General features: G+C 39.0%; 1 protein-coding gene across 1 annotated transcript; it reads right to left on the bottom strand.

The window, feature by feature from the left end:
• Positions 1-991: 991 nt before the first annotated feature.
• On the bottom strand, positions 992-18,174 carry LOC589610 (cytosolic endo-beta-N-acetylglucosaminidase). The gene is made up of 13 exons (XM_030991503.1): positions 18,046-18,174; positions 16,625-16,817; positions 15,958-16,106; positions 15,150-15,304; positions 13,891-14,039; positions 13,113-13,278; positions 11,990-12,093; positions 9,423-9,531; positions 8,340-8,533; positions 7,549-7,679; positions 5,586-5,790; positions 4,491-4,608; positions 992-3,633 (listed from the first exon to the last, which is right to left on the bottom strand). Exons 1-13 carry the CDS (start codon positions 18,122-18,124, stop codon positions 3,223-3,225), a joined length of 2,163 nt encoding a protein of 720 aa, XP_030847363.1. The 5' UTR covers positions 18,125-18,174; the 3' UTR covers positions 992-3,222.
• Positions 18,175-18,854: the final 680 nt, after the last annotated feature.

Consider the following 18,854-nt stretch of genomic DNA (forward strand, 5'->3'; position numbering starts at 1 on the left):
TTTTGTTTTCATAACATGAGCCTCAATTTAATAAAATAAAACTACATTTAAACAAATCAAACGGCAGCAAAATGGCTGTAAGAGCTTTGTATTGTTAATGGCACTTGACGGACAAAATGCTTTAACATTTACCACTTACACATGTATATAGAGCCTTGTTTATTTATCCTTTTGTAGACAGCCTTGAAAATGTAATGGACTTCACATTTCTGTGGCTCATAACACACATTTGGGTGAGTGCACATGCGAGCACTTGATGCAGGCAGCTATTTTTTCACCATTTCATAAAAAAACTAATAAAGAAAAACTTCTGTTTTGTTTACAGGCAATCTATCAGATCATGTCTCAACAAAGTTAACAAAGCAGTGTATGAACCTGCAAAATAATACATTTGATATAGACTATCGATTATCTCAGCTAGAAGCATTCATATTTTATTTGTTTCCATCAAATTGGTTAATTTTTCACGCATCATCATTATATTCCAGCAGATAGCTAATGTTAGCTTTGATTCATTTTCAATTCAGAAAGTTTTATATTTTTTCTTCCACATTAAATACCACCACGGGAATGAAAGAATGCAAATTAAATATGTTACATCTACTTTAACGCCCCCCCCCCCCCTAACAAAAAAACATGCCTCCATTCACCAAATAATTGTAAGCTGAACTAGTATATCTCCCACGAGTACTATCTTAACATTATTTTGCAGGCCTTTTGTTTACTGCCATATTTAACCCAACAACTCCCCACCCCCTCCAAATAATAACATGGTTTATCCTCAATGAAAGACTATGGCAACCTACGAAGCGCATACTATATATATCCTGCTGGCAAAAAACAATTCCATGACCCATGATTATCGAGCAGGACTCACATTTTACATGTTTATTTCCTCTCAGGAATTCTATCAATAAACTGTGATTATAATTTTTACTACATGATGCTCCGTAACTACAAGTAACATTAGAAATGCGTGTAAAATATCTAATTTTCATAAGTACGTATATGCTCTATTTATTCACACCAAATATATTTATCTACGTAAACTACTAATGCACTACAGCATAGCCACAAAAAAATAAAATGTCATTGCTTTTAAAGGGCAAAAAACAAACAACAAACAAACAAAGAAACACTGACAAATATACAATTAGCTTGGAGCCTTATCAAATTATAGAAAAATAGCTGATTAATAAAAAATGAATAAAATAAAAGTATCACGTTGTTGCCTCTCTGGGCTGCTTAAAGGAAGCATGGAAAAATTTCTAGGTACAAGACCCCAAGTATGCATGAGAATGCATGGGTTCTAAAAAGACATACAAGCTATGTAGCAAATACCCACATGAGCTGCAAATGCACAGAATTGGCATACCGGTAGTAATATACCGGTATATATTTTTTCAAGAAACATTGTTTCCTTTTGACGCCTGCCCCACGCACACATGATGATACTGATTACAGAATATATAGTATTAATGGCAGGAAACAGTCAAGAAAATATAGATTTGTGGCTTATGGACTCATTACATCATCACTATAAACATGTAATTCATACATGTGGCAGATATCATACTATTGACAGCCCTGCAAATAATTGCTCAAATACTATCTCTACACAGATACATTTATCACACATCTCTTGGACAGTACACAAGGCACACATAGTTTCACAAAAAACTTATCTGAAAAATATAGGCTTCTGGTTTTTTGAACAAGTCAAATTCACACATCAGCATTCAGCCAGGTCATGATTAAATGCAATTGTACATAAAGAGCTTTGATTTACATCTTTTTTAAGTATCCTTGTCATACTCAGGGATGCCAGTTAGAATTGATCGATGGGTCTGAAAATCACCTAGAATGAGGTATTTTGTACACAAAAAAGCCTAAACTATGGTCTGAAAATATATCGCCAGGGCCTGAATTCAGGCTTTTGCCTGAAAACTGGCATCCCTGCATGCTATGGTCATTGAATATCAATTTAGAGAACAAAACTGCTGTGGCCAACTGCTGGAATGTGTAAATTATCACATTCATCATTTACATGAAGAAGATTAAAACTCTGCAAATAATTAATGGCCGAAAGAGTGACACATTCTTGCTTACATGTGTACATCTTTCAACTAGTCAACAGTAGTAAATAAAAGTAACAGTAAGTCAATGCATAAAAATACCTCATTCAAGTTATCTTCTAAATCCCTTTCAACATATATGTTCATTGCACATTTTGAAAATGCTGGATTGGATTTAATTTTAGCTATGCTACCATCACAAATACAGAGATACAAGATATTTTGTAATATTGACAAAAAATAGGGATAGACATAATATACTACGGATGAGATCATTTTCTTTCCCTTTCACTTTTTTCAATAAATGGAAAGTTTTGACAAAAGCAAGAAAGATTGCAAATTTGATTGGTAGAATTGGTGTACAAAATAAGTATTGGGGTTCACAGAAGTACTGGAATCTTTTGTACTTTCAACACAATAAAAAAATAATCCAGACAACCTTAATATAGTATGGAATGTATTCATTCAATGCATAGATCAATCAAATAAAAGAAATCATATAAAAACATAGCACATCGCTAAAATCTACACATAGTTGCAAATAAACCTGCTGTTTAAGAAAAGATACATAAAACTTTGAAGCATATGTCAAGTGATCGTTGTACATCATGCTCCAACAATAATTGCTCCGTGGTTAATGACCTACACTAACTAAATGAGAGACAATATACTGATTTTGATGCGATGCTCACTTTCATGATTGACTTGAAAAGAGACATACCCATATTCTCATTGAGAATGAATCAGTAATAACTGTTAATTTGATCACAGATTGCATTAATCACATGGTAATCCCTGCAGCGAATAATAACATACACGGAAAAAGGTGAGTGGGGACTGAGTATCTTATTGCAAATAAAAGAAATGTTCGCCAAAAGTATTGTTTACACAACCATGATCATCACAAAAAAGATTCAGCAGTGACTGAAACTCTCAAAATACAGTCAAACCTGCTTTAGTGACCACCTGTCTATAAAGACCACCTGTCTACAAAGACCACATTTTTTGTTTCCCTTGAAAATGGTTTCTCATTGAAGCATGTACTAAAGGAACCTGTCTTCAAAGACCACTTTGTGTGTTTCCCTTGGGCGGTAGCTATAGACAGGTTTGACTGTACATTCTAAAGAAAATCTCAACCTCACCCAGACTACTTGGAGTAGACCACTTTGCAGCTGGAGACATCAAGTAGAGGTGCTGAGAAGCCCGCCCTCGTTGTCGGCTGCACACAGAACTCAATGCAGTCCTCCTGGCCTTCGTTCTCTATCTTCGGGATGAGCAGATGACACACGCGGAAGCTGTGCGAGTGAGCTCTCCCGACGAACAGCTTATCGCTCTTACTGACGGCACGGCTCTGGTTGGGGTCGCGCTCGATGCCGGAGCAGTAGATGTCAAAGTGGTCCCCAAGGCCAGCGGGGTAGGACCAGGTCAGCGTGGCGCAGAGGGAAACGACGGTGTGCGGGTCCACGACATTCGCGATGGGTGGATGCCAGGTGACGTCCTGACAGGATAGGTCGGTCACCTGCTGTGTTTGGTCCCGAAGCGATCCGGGGTCAACGACCTGGCGTTTGGAAAAATTATAAATATTTAGAGTTTTTTTCTTCAAAATAAAGGATAGTTAGGTCTCGCATGTCCTCTCTCAATTAAGCAAGCAGAACAAGTAACAGATGTTTGACCCAACTGTTCATAAAATATAAAAAATATTATCTGCCCTTGTGCATTGTACATATTTTCAAACAAGATATGACTTGTGTACTTATAATTGTTCTTCTCCATTGCGCCTCCAGGGGTGATAGTGAGCACTAAAAAAAAAAATAGGTTTTTTGTTTTCCCCTCAATCACGCCCCCCTTGAGTAAAAAAAAAAGAAGAGGATTCGCGGGGAAAAAATGGCATTTAACAACATTCCCCCCTTTTGATTAAGAAAATTGAGGGCCAAATAGGGAAGAATAGAGAAAATAAGGGGGAAATTGGGAAAATCACGATAAAATAGGGAAGAAAAAAAAAATCTGGTATAAAAAAAAAAAAAAAAAAAAAAAAAAAAAAAAAATTTAAATCTGATTTTTTTTTTTTTTTTTTTAAATCGGGAAGAGAAAAAAATCGGGAAAAATCAGGAAAATTAAAAGAAAAATCGGGTTTTATCAGGCCTGGCCTCGAACACATTAGTCATGTGGAGTTGGCACATTACAAATACTCTATATCGTTGTTATTATTATTATTATGTTTCTTTAATGATATAGATGGTATAACAAAATCATGCTTCCAGAGTGTAAATAACATGATGGAATACTGCTTTCGAAAAATTATTGAAACTCATTTACAATGAACTGAAGTCTTGAACATTCTTCCTAAAGTATGAGGTAATAGAAATATTTCCCATCAATAAACATCAAAATGAAACGTCTGTTGTTGTTACTCACCTTGATTTCTCCGATCTTGACTGAGTAAGACTCGACAGGAGCTGCTGAGAAGCAAAGCAAACCAATCTCTGTGATCTTAGCACCAGCAGTAAGGACAGACTCTGGTACTAGGTAGTTCCTGTATCGTACAAAAAATAATTGAAAGTCAATATCGAGAAAGGCCTGTAAGACTTTAATAAGAAAGTTGTCATGTGATTATGCCAAACAAAAAAAGTAGGCTCCATAATCAGATCTTGATATTAGAGGGAATTGTTTAACAATGTTAAATCTGAGATGCACGGCCCTACGTGTTATCAGTGTCTGTGATATGATGTTATATTGAAGCCCTAAAAAAACTGCGCTTCAAAATTATCAAGAAGTGCCTGAAAAAGTAAAAACCTTTGAGTGACCAGTTTTACCATACTCGTTTTCTCCAATAGACTGTAGTATTATGAAAACCGTTTGGCAAACGCAAAATTTGATTTCGATTTTCAATCATAAATATCTTGATAATCAGACAGGCGATCAGCTTGTAAAAGTCATGGGGATCCTGACTGACCTAAGTTTTATAATTATCATTGCAGCATGAGCTAAATCAAGACAAAGATATCGGATCCCTATTCAGCATGGTTTTTTTTTTAGACAAGAATTATATAAACTTTGAATAAACTCAATAAAGTCATTGCAGTAGATTTTGTAGAGCATCAATTTGTCGGAAGAGAAAAGAACACAAATATCACTGAGTTTGATGCAATATTTCATGTTGCTCCATTTGCCACTGATGATCCCTTTGGAACCTCACCTTGTAACCCAGCCTCAGATAGGCACCACCGAGCTGTCAATACTAAACAGTGCATCCTAGAGGATCTTATGAAGCATACTGCTACATAGAACCTTAGATTATCCTTTCAGAAGCATATTGCACCAAGTGACTCTGGACGATCCCTTCGGATACCTCACCTTGTCACCCAGCCTTGGGTAGGCACCACTGAGCTGTCAATACTAAACAGTGCATCCTAGAGGATCTCTTAAAGCATACTGCTCCATGGAACCCTAGATAATTTTTACAGAAACATATTGTACCAATGGACTGGATGATCCCTTGGGAAACCTCACCTTGTCACCCAGCCTTGGGTAGGTACCACCGAGCTGTCAATACCAAAGGATGCATCCTGGAGGATCTTATGACACGTGCCAACCAGAGGAGAGAAGATGGTGGGATCGGAGGACTTGAGGGAGTCGGGGACGGTGGAATGGTCGACCAGGGCAGAGAGTCTTAGGCCATAGGTACTCATGGGTTGCTCGCCTGCCTTCATGTCATCTTGATGAGAGAGTGAATATCATATTCATTATAATTTAGATAGAATTCAGAATTTAGAATTTCATTGACTCTTTGACCCCCTTTTGGGGTTTGAGAGTACAAACAAACACAAAAGTATTAATAGCAATGCATGACTTATGAATACAATTCACATACATTGTACATAGATAATGACACAAAGATACAAATGATAATAGGTATATACTATATAGTGTATGAAAGTACAAACATGAACAATGAACCAACTAGTAAACACAAAGTATATATACATGTACAATGTAGATAGTGACAATAATAAATGTGTCAGTATAATGCAGTCTCTTTACAAGCTAAATAGCAAACAAAGTAGGCTGTTTCATTATCCTACCGCTACAAGTATGTGTACGTTCAGCTCCAATTGTACTTCTTGAAATGCTTGAACTATCTTCTTTCTCTGTTTTTTGATAAAATTTCAACATAATAAAGCATATATTCCAGGATGCACATAATGAGGTAAGTTTAGGTTCAGTACAGAAATCATAGGGGTATTCTTTCTACAGGACTACACATTCGATAGATAGATAAATAGATAGATAGACAAATGGTTTATTGAATTGAAAAAGAAAAAAAATTGTCTCAGCAAAGGCAAATTGCAATACTTTTATTGCTCTGTCAAGTTTTCTGAGCCGAGAAAGAAGCTCTGATTCTACCTTTCCTTCTACATAATCTGAATGATGTAAGAAGAGTGACCAGATAAAAGGAGGCTTCGAAAGAAGTTGTGTTGTTAAATATTAAAATAAGCTGAGGTACAAATTTGAAAGGTGGTGTCAGTTTGTAAACGGATAAGCCAAAAGCCCCTCAGTAGATTACTTATAGCATCATACTGTAGTATTTCCTTTGAAAGCCTTACTATTTCTAATGACACCATAGTACAAGTGATTGTTCAGGCTTCTTTTGTCATTGCTGGCATGTTTTTTGTTGGTGGTATTAAAACTGCCTTCATTGAACTTCTACCCTTGGACAAAATTTCTTTCTTAAATTTGTCTTTCCTATCACTATCTCTTAAAGCCCCACTGCACTACTTGTAACTACTTGCTCCCTCTATATAGGAAACAATGACTAATCAGTGACCATTCGTCTCCCATGATCCTCTTTTCTTATGTTAATTGAGAGCTGAGTTGATGAGATAGCCACCTGTCAGTGACCACCCTGGGTGGTCTAATCCCTCCTAGCCAAACTAGTATAGATGGCCTTTAACTTTTCTTTGTATCGCATATATATTTGTTACTCCTTTTATCAATTCATTGTAATTAGAACCATCCCAGCAGATCAGGGCCCCATCTTAAACACACTTGCGACTGATCCGAATTAATCGCAATTTTGCAGTCTCCTATCTCTTATGTACATAGTTGTGATTGATATCACTCTCAAATAAGTTGGGATGAATCCCAACTGTTTAGAAGACAGGGCCAAGAGCAATAATAGCCTGAAAGGGGTAAACTGATTTCAAGCGTATCCGGACACCTTCCCCCGGACATCCATTCCCCCGGATAACCACCACCAGTCAACTACCCCCTAGGACAACTACCTCCTAAGACAACTACCCCCTAGGGCAACCACCCTCTAAGACGACTATCCCCCAGGACAACTACCTCCCGGACAACTACACCCAGACAACTACCGCCAAGGACAACTACCCCCGAACAACTACCCCCTAGGATAGTTGTCTGGGGGGTAGGTGTCCTAGAACCGATGTCAAGGACATGTTCTCCTATCTACCTGCAGTATTCCACAGCAGTATCTCCTTGTTTGGCGTGGATAGGTAGAGACACATCTTGCAGTTATCTCCATGCTTGGCAGTGTAGGAGACCAGAAGAGGGTGTGACCCAGAGATACCGGTAGCAAACAACCTGTGGAAGAGGGGTCAAATAAAGAAATAGGACACAAGTTAGACTAGACTCTTTTACAGGGGGTGTAGCATGACGAGACTACGTGTCTTTCCCTCGGCCTGACTCGGGGCCAATCGGGTATAGTACAACTATGGACGACACAACCGCAGTATTCACGTGCGTGCAACATACGCAAAACCGAAGAGGAAACTTTTGTCTCTTTCGCAAACGCTAGCGCGCGCTGACCGTAAATCAAGACCATTAGTTTACGTGCAGTTGTCCAAAAGAAGTTGTAGATGGCGTTAACCAGTATTTGCCATGCTACACCCCCTTTAAATGAAATGTACTGCACTGTGATTAAATAATGCACATTTTCCACTACTTACAAGTAGAACAGTATCGAAGAATAATATATTTATCAATGCTACTAAATCTGTAATCTCATTGTTGTATTAAAGAAGAAAATATCAAAAAGTCGGGGTGCGGCGAAAGAGTAAAAAAAAAAAAAAAAATCAAATCAAGTCAAAATTCCCACACATCTTACCGACAATTTTATCTTGCATCGTTTCAATTCAATTTCAATTTATTATTTCATAAAAAATCACATTTGGTATCAGTTTGTAAAAAAAATATCATCTCCATAAAGTATGTTAGATTTGATCGTGCCTGCTGTTGACTTACTTGCATCTGGTGACCTGGCTAGCTGCCAGTCCGCCATGAATCTCCACGCAACCGCCTCCGTTGAAGGCATCGGACACCACGTATTGCATGACCGTCTTCTTTGAAGCGCCCTCTACGTCAGAGAACTGCTCCTTGCCATAGGTAGGCACTATCTGCTGACTGCTCAGATTACACCATGCTTTCTTCATCACCTCCTGACAAAGGGAAATAGGGGTGAAATACAGATGCACTTTAACGTCATAATTCACATGCATTCTGTGATAAAAAGTCCAGTGTTGGAGCTACATCGTGGGTTCTATAAGAGAACATCAATGTTATGCCTAGGTCACACCAAAACTTTTTTGTTTAGATTTGGGTCTGTTTCTCGATTTTTAAAGGCATGCATTTCCCATGCACTTCTACCCTACAATGCATTATTAGTTTGAAGTATGGTTTTTAATTTCAATGTCATTTCGATACCATCTTTATGCTGGTTTGATGTGGAAGTGGAAATGCAGCAGGAAATTTGAAATGTTAGGGGGAAAGTCCATTTCCCCCTAAAACACATAGGTAATGCAACAGAGCTATATCGATGTCAGCTCGTCTCTCTGGTTTTCACATTGAAATGGAAACACATGGGCTCAAAGCATTGGTGTGAGTAACAATGGCCTACATTTTAGACTATGTTGCTCTTAATAGAAGCAGAGAAATCTGCCAAACAGAACAGAAATGGATTAATGAAACCAGACTGATATTAAAGTTAAGGGGTTAAGTTAATGAAATGAAAATATTTGTCCCATGGGGACAAATTGACAAATCTGTGATGAGGCTGTGATGCAATATCTTATAATTTTGTAGATTTTTATATACTTAATTTTTTTTTAAATACTTCAGATGATAAGACAGCAGGCACATGATTGGATGCATTTAGGAGACCTCCTCTAAAACACTGGCTGACTTTCAGGACAATTCAAACAAGTAAAAACAAATCAAATTCAATACAAAAGGCCATTAGCACTTACATCTAAGAGATTTTCAAAGACAATTGTCTCCTAATTTTGCTCATAAGTATATACTGTTATATTAAATCTGAAACCAACTTACATTTCCACATTTGAAACCGAATTCTCCATATCCCCTGCAGAAGTTTGTGACGAAGGGTAGAGATGAGACCCCATGGGTGTAAAGATAGGAGTCTAGCAAAGACCAGAACCTGATACATTGAAGAAGAGAAAAAAATGATTGGATGATATTAAAGTTTATTGCTGATTAGTTGCACTAATAGCATTAGTATTGGATATATTCATAGCACACATATCTACCATGCAAGGTGCTCTAACATTACCCCAGGGCCCATTTCACAAAACTTGTCATCAGTGACAAATTACATTTGTTGGTTATCAGCAGATTTCTCACTGATTTTTGTCATTTGTCCTTGAAACAAGGCTTTGTGAAACTGGTCCCAGCTCTGGTAGGCTACCCAGTTCGGTGCTCACAGCATTAAAGGAATTCCTTCCTACAGGTGACCATTTACACCACCCGGATGGAGTGTGGCAAAGTAGATTAATGTCTTGCCAATGGACATTGGTGCTGCGGCAGGACTCAAACCCTTGACCATTTCATCCACCGTCCGAAGACATATCAACTAGTCCACAACACCTCTACCAAGTAGACCAAGGACGTTGCACTTACTGAATATAGCATAGCATGAGAAACAAAACATCTCAAACTTTCTGCACACATAAGACAGGGGAATGCACGATATAATATATGTATTAATTATTATAGCAGTTCACAGTATTCTTAAGGTCTACATAGATCACTTTTTCATGCTCAAATTGGCACCAATTTTCCACTCCTAAATATTTGATATCAAATTTTAAAACTGTACATGAAATGAACTAATGTGAATGAACATTACTAAGTTCACCAAACAATTGCCAATTTGTACATAAATGTAGTGATTACAAATTTCACACCTCGTTGCCAATTTAGAGACTGTAATAATGGAATACAATTAAATAGCTCCTGTTCATGAATGGCACACTGTACTGCGTTATAAATGGATTCAAAATCTTCAGTGATTTTTGCTCTTTCTGCTCAAGTACTATATGTAATTTCTAGAATTCTAGATCAAAAGATAATTTTTTTTAATTCTTTAAAGTTGATACTCTAAGCAAATAAATGTCCCTTAATTTGTTACCTATGGCAAGTATATGTTATTTTTAAGTTTTTCAATTACTTAGTATATCACACAAAAATTCTGTCTACTCGAAATCCTCGATTGAAATGTCGAAAATATCCGCCTCTCTTTGCATAGAAAATCAGTCACGGCGCTGGTCTACTATTTATGACCTCACGTCCGGGAAAGAGTATATTCACGTACCCGGATGTTCCATAGCAAACATGTGCAGAGTGATACGATTTTCTGCATATTTTTGTTTCAAAGGCTGAAAAGTCTAATAAATCATAATTCTATGTACAATTCTTTATCTTCCCCTAGTACTTCATAGTATTAATATCGATTCCCCTTTTAAACATTATGACATATACATGCCAACGATGTGCTATTAGTCGATATTTTCACCATGTAATTTTTGTTTTGGTGTTGAAATCGGCCCAGGCACGGAGTGAACAGTAGCTGTCTACCCATGCACAGTTCATTACCATACACTACAGCGAACTCCCGATGGTTTCTTCTTCCTTTTCCCCATGTCTTTCGCCTTCCTTGGCCCTGAAGATCCTTCATCTACCAATCCTGACACCGGTAGTCAGGAGCAAGTCTTTGTTAGTTGTTTTTCTTAGCTGGCAACGTCGCTTTCATTCTCTTGCAATTGCCGATAAACATATAACTAGCGCACGTACGTTCCATCACAAGCAAGCAGCGCCTAGAGCAGCGGCTTGGTCTTACCTCCCGATTCTGCTCGCTTCACGAACGTTCATGCAAGAGCCGCATCACTCGCCAAAATATTATAGAGGAAGCGCGCTTGCATGATCTCGTTCAAGTTTGATAATTTACAACATAAAATGTTTAACTGGTACTGTATCCTTTTTTGAGGCAGTCACACACATCTATGATAAGTATAGTTCTAGACCTATTCGTTTTACAAAACTGCTCCTTTACCTTATCTGATGACGATATAATGCATCCGCCTATTCATACGTGCACGATTTAACTTTAATTCCTAAGCAGTAAACTCGTCTTAAATCTCTACCAAATAGGTGAATATGAGGATATAAAAAGAAATCAGCGACTGGAAAATGTTGCTTCGTTATTCTTCATTCAAATGAACACAGAAAATCCATCAAATATACTCCTTAACAACAACAAATCTAAGCTCTGACAGGATAGCATGTATGTAGGGATATCACTGCCATTCACTCTCACTGAGCCCATGAGTCCCGTTCGTGACGTCACGGATAGAGGCCCGACTCTACGTGCACTTCCGGGTTTCAGACTTAGATATTTTGGTAGAGTTTACTCGAATAAATTCATTATTCTAAACTTGTTTTGTCGGGTGGACACCATTTGGTGTTATTATGGGGGTTAAAAGCTTTCTATTTATGTAATTATCTCAGTATTTGGGATTGTCTTAGAGTATCAACTTAAAAAAAAAAAAAATTTTAAAGGCCACTAAAAGGAGACACTAAACTGCTATGGGTTAACATACTTGTCCTGGTTTGCGACAAAGTCTGCCTCTCCTAGCTTCTCCATCACCCAGCCCGGAGCAAAGATGGCCGTCGAGAGACCCTGCCTCTTTATCACTTCCATAGCCTGATGGACAGAAACAAAAAACAAGTCTGACAAGTCTAAAAGAATAGAATTTAAAGCCTGTCTGTACTAGTTTGGCCTTGAGGGATTAGACCACCCAGCATAGTCACTGACAGGTGGCTATCTTATTAATTCAGCTCTCAATTAACATAAGAAAAAGAGGATCATTGGGGACCAACGGGCACCACTTAGTCATTGTTTTCTATATAGAGGGAGCAAGTAGCTACAACTTGTACAGTGGGGCTTTAAAGAATAAACTCAGGTGGGGGGGTTTGAGGGGAGGGAATTGTCCTGAAAGATGATTGGAAGTGGGTTGGAAGTGGTACTACACAGGTTGTTATTGTAGAATCACAAATTGCAGGGAGGAGGAGGAGGAGGGGGGGGGGGGGGGGAGGGGGAATGACGAGTTTGGGGAATTGTCCTAGCAGTTAACTAGAAGTTGAGGTGTGAGTAATCCTAAAATCACTTAAGTTAATCAATTAAAAGAGGGAGAGAGTGAGAGAGAGAGAGAGAGCTTTATTGGATTCATGTGATACATAAGGTGGACTAAAAAAATTACCCGGTATTGTACGTCCTGTGACCTTTCAACTAACCCTGTAAGTTGGGGCTTTGATCGGATCGGAAGATCAGGGCCACACCCTCGCAACTGTGATCGGTACGCCAATTTTTTAAATTTGTATATATATATATATATATATATAGATTTTTTTGTAGGCATGCATTATAATCCAAGATGGCGGCCCACATGTTTTGCCTCTTCTCTTGGACCAATATTATCAATTTTAAAGTCATGAAAAGGCACTAAATATCAACAAACATGGTCTACAACAACTCCAAATTTGTCGGCATTAAAAAAAAAATTAAAAAATTACGACATTTTTTCTGATCATTTTTATTGATCGGAAATTATTATCCGATCACCCCTGATCGGCTCAAGATCAGCCCCCGATCCGATGACCGTTTACAGGCCTACTTTCAACCCCATAAGTCAATACTATAGATAAACCATGATGTGACAGTACCTTGTTAGTGTTCCATCCCCCACCTCCAAAGCAGTTCCTTCCAAAGATATCCACCCCAACATAGACGTCGTGCTTTCGAGGGCCGGCATTCTGTACAGAGCTGGCCAATTTGTTCTCATTCCATGTGTAGTTCAAGAAGATGGCGTCACTGGCATCAAAGAAGATTCTGCAGAATGAATTCAACGTTCAAGAAAAGACTTCACAATTTTTTTTGAAAAGAAAGTAACTACAGACGACTCCTGCAATTCCTTGACATTTGGCATAAACCCTCCATTTATCAATACATCCTTCATGTACTGCAATGAGTAAAACCTAATACAGTCAAACCTGTCTACAGCAAACTGCCAAGGGAAACGCAAAAAGTGTTCTTTATAGACTGGTGGTCTTTTTAGTTTACTTTAGTACATGTTTCAATGAGAAACCATATTCAAGGGAAACAAAAAATGTGGTCTTTGCAGACAGGTGGTCACTAAAGCAGGTTCGACAGTATTTATCCTTAAAATTTCACACAAATCAACTTTTCTGTTCCATTTGTATGTATAGAGTCTATTGTTCAATCACATAAAACATAATGGGCTGTTGGTAATGAAATATCATTAAGTGGTGATAATAACTGAATGATAAGAATCAGATGTATTTCACTTAAAAGCTCATCATCCCAAAACACCTCTACTAAATCAAACTGGGAAATCGGAATAGCTTGAATATTATATTTCATTTTACCGGTAATAAAAGTATTTATCTCTTTTGTCACTCTTCCAACATTCACCATGCCTACCTGTTGTTATCATTCAGCATGTCCTGCCAGCGCAGCGAGCCGTCGGCAATGACGCTGTCATACCATATGACCTTTGACCCTTCAATATGTTGATGCATCTGCTTGGTGAGGTACTGCACGAAGAAAAGGAGCTGGGGCATGTGCTCTGGCTGTTGAAAGAAACAGAGAAAGGAAGAACCGTTCTGTAAAACGGTCAGATATCGACAATCTTTGATGATGGAAATGACATGCCCCTTCAAAAAAAATCACAAGTATTGATGAGGGTAGCTCATAATTTTAAGGCAGCGTCTTTAAATACTTTGCCAAACTTAAAGATTATTTCAATTTCTAAGACTTAAATTTTTAGCTTCATAAAGGTGCCCACTTTTCCAGCAATCAATAAACCTTGGAACAAAAAACGTTTCAGATTCATTCCAGATAGCAAAAACAGGGTTCTCCCCCAAATAATGGTAATAATACTTTTTTTAGCATGGGAAATTTAGAAGAAAAAAAATACTAAGGGTACGTTATTCCCTGGCTTGGGTCATAAATGAGTCAATGAAAGATTTTAACCTAAAAAAAAGTCTATGTCCTCCAAACAATCCAAAACTTGGATATTGCAATCCTTGAAGGCATGGAGCAGAAGGTCCTGGATTCAAAACCACCATGATGAACTAAATATCCCTCAGATAGGGCTATTATGCCTGCTTTCTGAACAGTGTGGCAAAATGATATCCTCCTCCTCCTCCTCCTCCTCCTCCTCCTCCTCCTCCTCCTCCTCACTATCACTCTCACCCTCACCCTCATCATCATCACCAACACCCACACCCACACCCTCACCATCCTCATCATCATCACCCTCACCATCATCATCATCACCCTCACCCACACATTCACCCTCACCATCCTCATCATCATCACCCTCACCCACACCATCATCATCATCATCATCATCATCATCATCATCATCACCACCACCATCCTCATCATCATCACCCTCACCCCCACCCTCACCATCATCATCATCACCCTCACCATCCTCATCATCATCACCCTCACCCTCACCCACACCATCATCACCCTCATCATCATCATCATCATCATCACCATCACCCTCACCCACATCATCACCCCCCTCAACACCACCCTCACCCTCACCACCACCACTACCACCACCACCACCACCACCACCACCACCACCACCACCACCACCACCACCACCATCATCATCTCAATCACAGCCAAGTGTAGACAAAACTTCCAACAGAAACATTGCTTACTGGAATGGGGTTCTCAATGTTGATGAGCCAGCCTTCAAAGTTGTAATACTTGGCGATCTCGACCAGCTTGTCTGCAAATCTCTTGCACGCGGCCTCACTCCCGTACATCTCCGCACACCTCTTCTTCCCATCTTGCCATTCAGTGATAACGGTTCCTGTGAAAACAAAAAAAGTTGCATGTAAAAAAAAAAGTAGATTTTCTTTTGTGTGTTTTAAGACAAAGGAGAAGTGAGCAATGTAGCTCTGGACAACTGACAAAGAGCTTTGGTGAAAAACATTTAAAATCACTACAATAAAATTTCAAGATTACATTAGCAAACCGAAACAGAGCTCCAGAAAATAGAAAACTATATATGTATACATGTATATATTCTTACAATGGCTGGGGTCAGAGTGAGAACAATGCTTAAGCAGTACTAGAGAATAGAGAAAGAGGATCTACATGTGGTGCAAGATCAGTGATACATGTAAGAAATAGGGAGGGTGGAACAATATATTGCACATTCATTTTACTTCTACATCTTTAACGAAAGAAAGCATAAGAAAAAAATAAATTGCTTGTCCAACCTATCAAATAAGTGAATGATTATCAAGTTATTGATGCAAAAAAAATTTGTAGGACCATGAATTTATTTTGGTGGCTATGGGACAAGGGAGTTTGCAGGCACACACCCTTGTCAGACGTTGTGCATAACTAAGAATGTCTGCACTAGTATGAGACTACAAGTGTCGAATTAGAATCTGAGCTTGAAGACTAAGTAAGGGCAAGGGGGCACGTGCATGAGAGGGAGGGGGGTGGGGTGCTCACCAAGCATGAGGGTGCCGTTCTTATGAGCAGCATCCGTCCAGCAGGGTGGGGGAATGGTCACAAAATGATGGCTGAAGTAGATGAAGATGTCAATGTATTGCCAGTGGTAGAAGCGGTAGGCAGAGCTGATGGGTACGCCTTGGACAAATCTGTGATGACGGAAAGGGAATGGAGTGAGGATGTGTCAGGAGTATTTTTGGGATTCATTAATAATTGTGCATGGGGTACACTGTATTATAAATGTTGTACTCTTCACTACCTACTTACATTTACATTGTCATCAAAGTGCTTTTTAAGAGAAAGACTTTTTTGGGGGGGGGGGGGGACAAAACCTGAAATTCTGTGCATATATAAGAGTATTTCTGCAATAATAAATCCCAGTTTTCAGCATTTAAACATCTTGGGATATTAATGAACATACCCTGGGCTCGACCATAACATGTTTCCAGGACACATGCTTTATAGAGCCTGTATTCATGAGCCATACATGTATGTACAAAAATGTTTTTCCTTTTTGTTGGGGGGGGGGGGGGTCCCGACATAGATTCTGAGTGCCCACATGTCCCTGTGCCTGTCAGTGTTGAGTCCTACACATGAAGGTCAGAGGTCACGGCAATATCTTTTCCACATGACTTCTCCATATACTGGTACAGTCAATCTTGCTCACCTGTCATCAATGTAACCCCCCTTCATGTCATGACAAACAAGGGTCATAGGTCGAGGTTCAGCGGGGGTCGTTGGAGTAGCCAGCGGGGAATTGGCAACGTTGAACTGGTCATCTGGTTGCCATAACAAGACTTCATCTAGACTATCGAGAGGACGAGTGATGGGCTCCGAAGTCTTGGGTTCAAAACGGTTTCCTTCAAAGTGAGAGAAAAAAGGTAGTAAATTGTAAGCTACATTATACCATAACCTTGAGCAGATTACTACTGTAAATTTCAACAGAAAATACTTTTTTGGGGAACAAAGTGCTTCATTCTAGCTAAACCTCAATGATATAGCGTCTGCTGTGTAAGTTATTTACGTAATTTTAGTCCCAAACACCTTACAATGCAAGTGCATTATATCAAAAAATTGTGCAAAAAAACAAAAAACAAACTCTGGGTTGAGCTATCCTTGATTCATGACGAAAATGACGGGATCAGATGTCGATCTGAAATTTAATTTTGATTAAATAGAGTCCACAAATCAAAATTAAATTTCAGAACTATATCTGAAAGTTACACAATTTGGTATCATTTTTTACAACTGATTTTGGTTTTGCTGTGGAGAAAGCTGATTACAAGGTATTAAGCAAGTTTAGGAAAATTGGTTTGTTAGTTGGTTCTGCCGGAGAAACAAACACATGCAGTGTGTAAACAACAGCAGCTGTTTTCACGTTGGCGTTGCTAATTTGATACTTAATTTATGCACATTCGGCACATGCAAAGATTTTGGGCCTTTATTTTATACACAGCTATTAATAATAGCTGTGTAAAAATTGTAATGAAAGTATCAAATTGGCAGTGTGAGAACAGTTGTTTTCATGTAGCCTATACTGCGTCTGTGTGTATTTGTGTTTCCAGCGTGTATTTGTGTTTCCGGCGTGTATTTGTGTTTCCGGCGTGTATTTGTGTTTCTGGCATGTATTTGTGTTTCCAGCCAAAATGCGGACGATCCTTATTTTTTTAGGACATGATTTGTACGCGTTTACGAGGATATCCTCGTTTATGCGGACGATCCTCATTCTCGGACCAGCGCCCCTACTGGCTGGGCCTATGACTATGTATGGGGTTGGTGTTCTCACAACACCAACACCAGCTTGCGACACTAAATTTAAAGTAACTCAAAGGCTCAGCCAGAGCGAGTGTGAAGGCATATTTAGCCATGAAACTTGGTACTGCAGGGCAAGCTGCAGGCAGCACTGGCGCTGCTGCAGCCTGGCTAGGCTCTCCACAAAAAAACCGCACAGGCGCAGGCACGCCCCATGGCCACTCCACTGCACAGGCACAGCCTTAACACATTAACACTGACTGCCACAACACAGGCACAGCTCAGCTCGAATTTTCAGCAGCGGAATAGATCTTAAAATTGAATGACAATAATTACCTAGATCAGGATAATCAGTAATCTTGACCTTCGACATGAATTCAGCAGCAAGGTCTTTCTGTTCTCCCTGGGACGACATTTTGAGTCTTCCTCGAAATACTCCGGATCCGGATCTAAGGGTAACAATTTGACTATGGCAAGCCACTTGTTCACAAAAATGCAAAGAAAAAGAAGAATACGTTTTTTTCATAGAGATATATATATATACTACTAATATATATCTCTATGGTTTTTTAAATAAAAATGATTATGTATTAAAAGGCTTGGGGGGGGGGGCTGTTTTTGGTTTTAGGGCAATTAGACAACCGAAAGTCATTTTCCCCTAAACATTGGGTATGATTTTGGGGATTTTGTGCTGCAAAATCCCTTTAAGTGCTCACACTTTTCAGATCTTGGGTTTCTATTTTCTTCGGGATATATATAAAGTGAAAATTCCAGATGCGAAATCTCGCAAAAATAATTGAAATAATTTCGCTTTCAGTGGCCAAAGTCCTCGCCCATGGTCGCACAGATTTATCAATATCATTAATTTTGAGCTTAGCTTCTGACTAATTAATAAACGGGTAATCCCACCCAGAGTCGGCGCTCCCGGGGGAGGGGGGGGGGGCACAGCTAGTGCTCTCACTTTTTTTGACAAGTGCCCCTATTAATTTATAAAAGTGCCCCTTCCCCTTTTCATTCTCATTAGTGCCTTTTTAAATCTCTAGTAAGTTCCCCTGTTCAGGTACGAGAAGCGCCTCTTTTCACTTTTGATAAACACCCCTTCACCTCTGATCATTGGCCTATTCAAATCTGAGACGTTCCCCTTT

This window comes from Strongylocentrotus purpuratus, unplaced genomic scaffold (genome assembly GCF_000002235.5).
Source record: "Strongylocentrotus purpuratus isolate Spur 01 unplaced genomic scaffold, Spur_5.0 spur5_contig_845, whole genome shotgun sequence".
Taxonomy (NCBI): domain Eukaryota; kingdom Metazoa; phylum Echinodermata; class Echinoidea; order Camarodonta; family Strongylocentrotidae; genus Strongylocentrotus; species Strongylocentrotus purpuratus.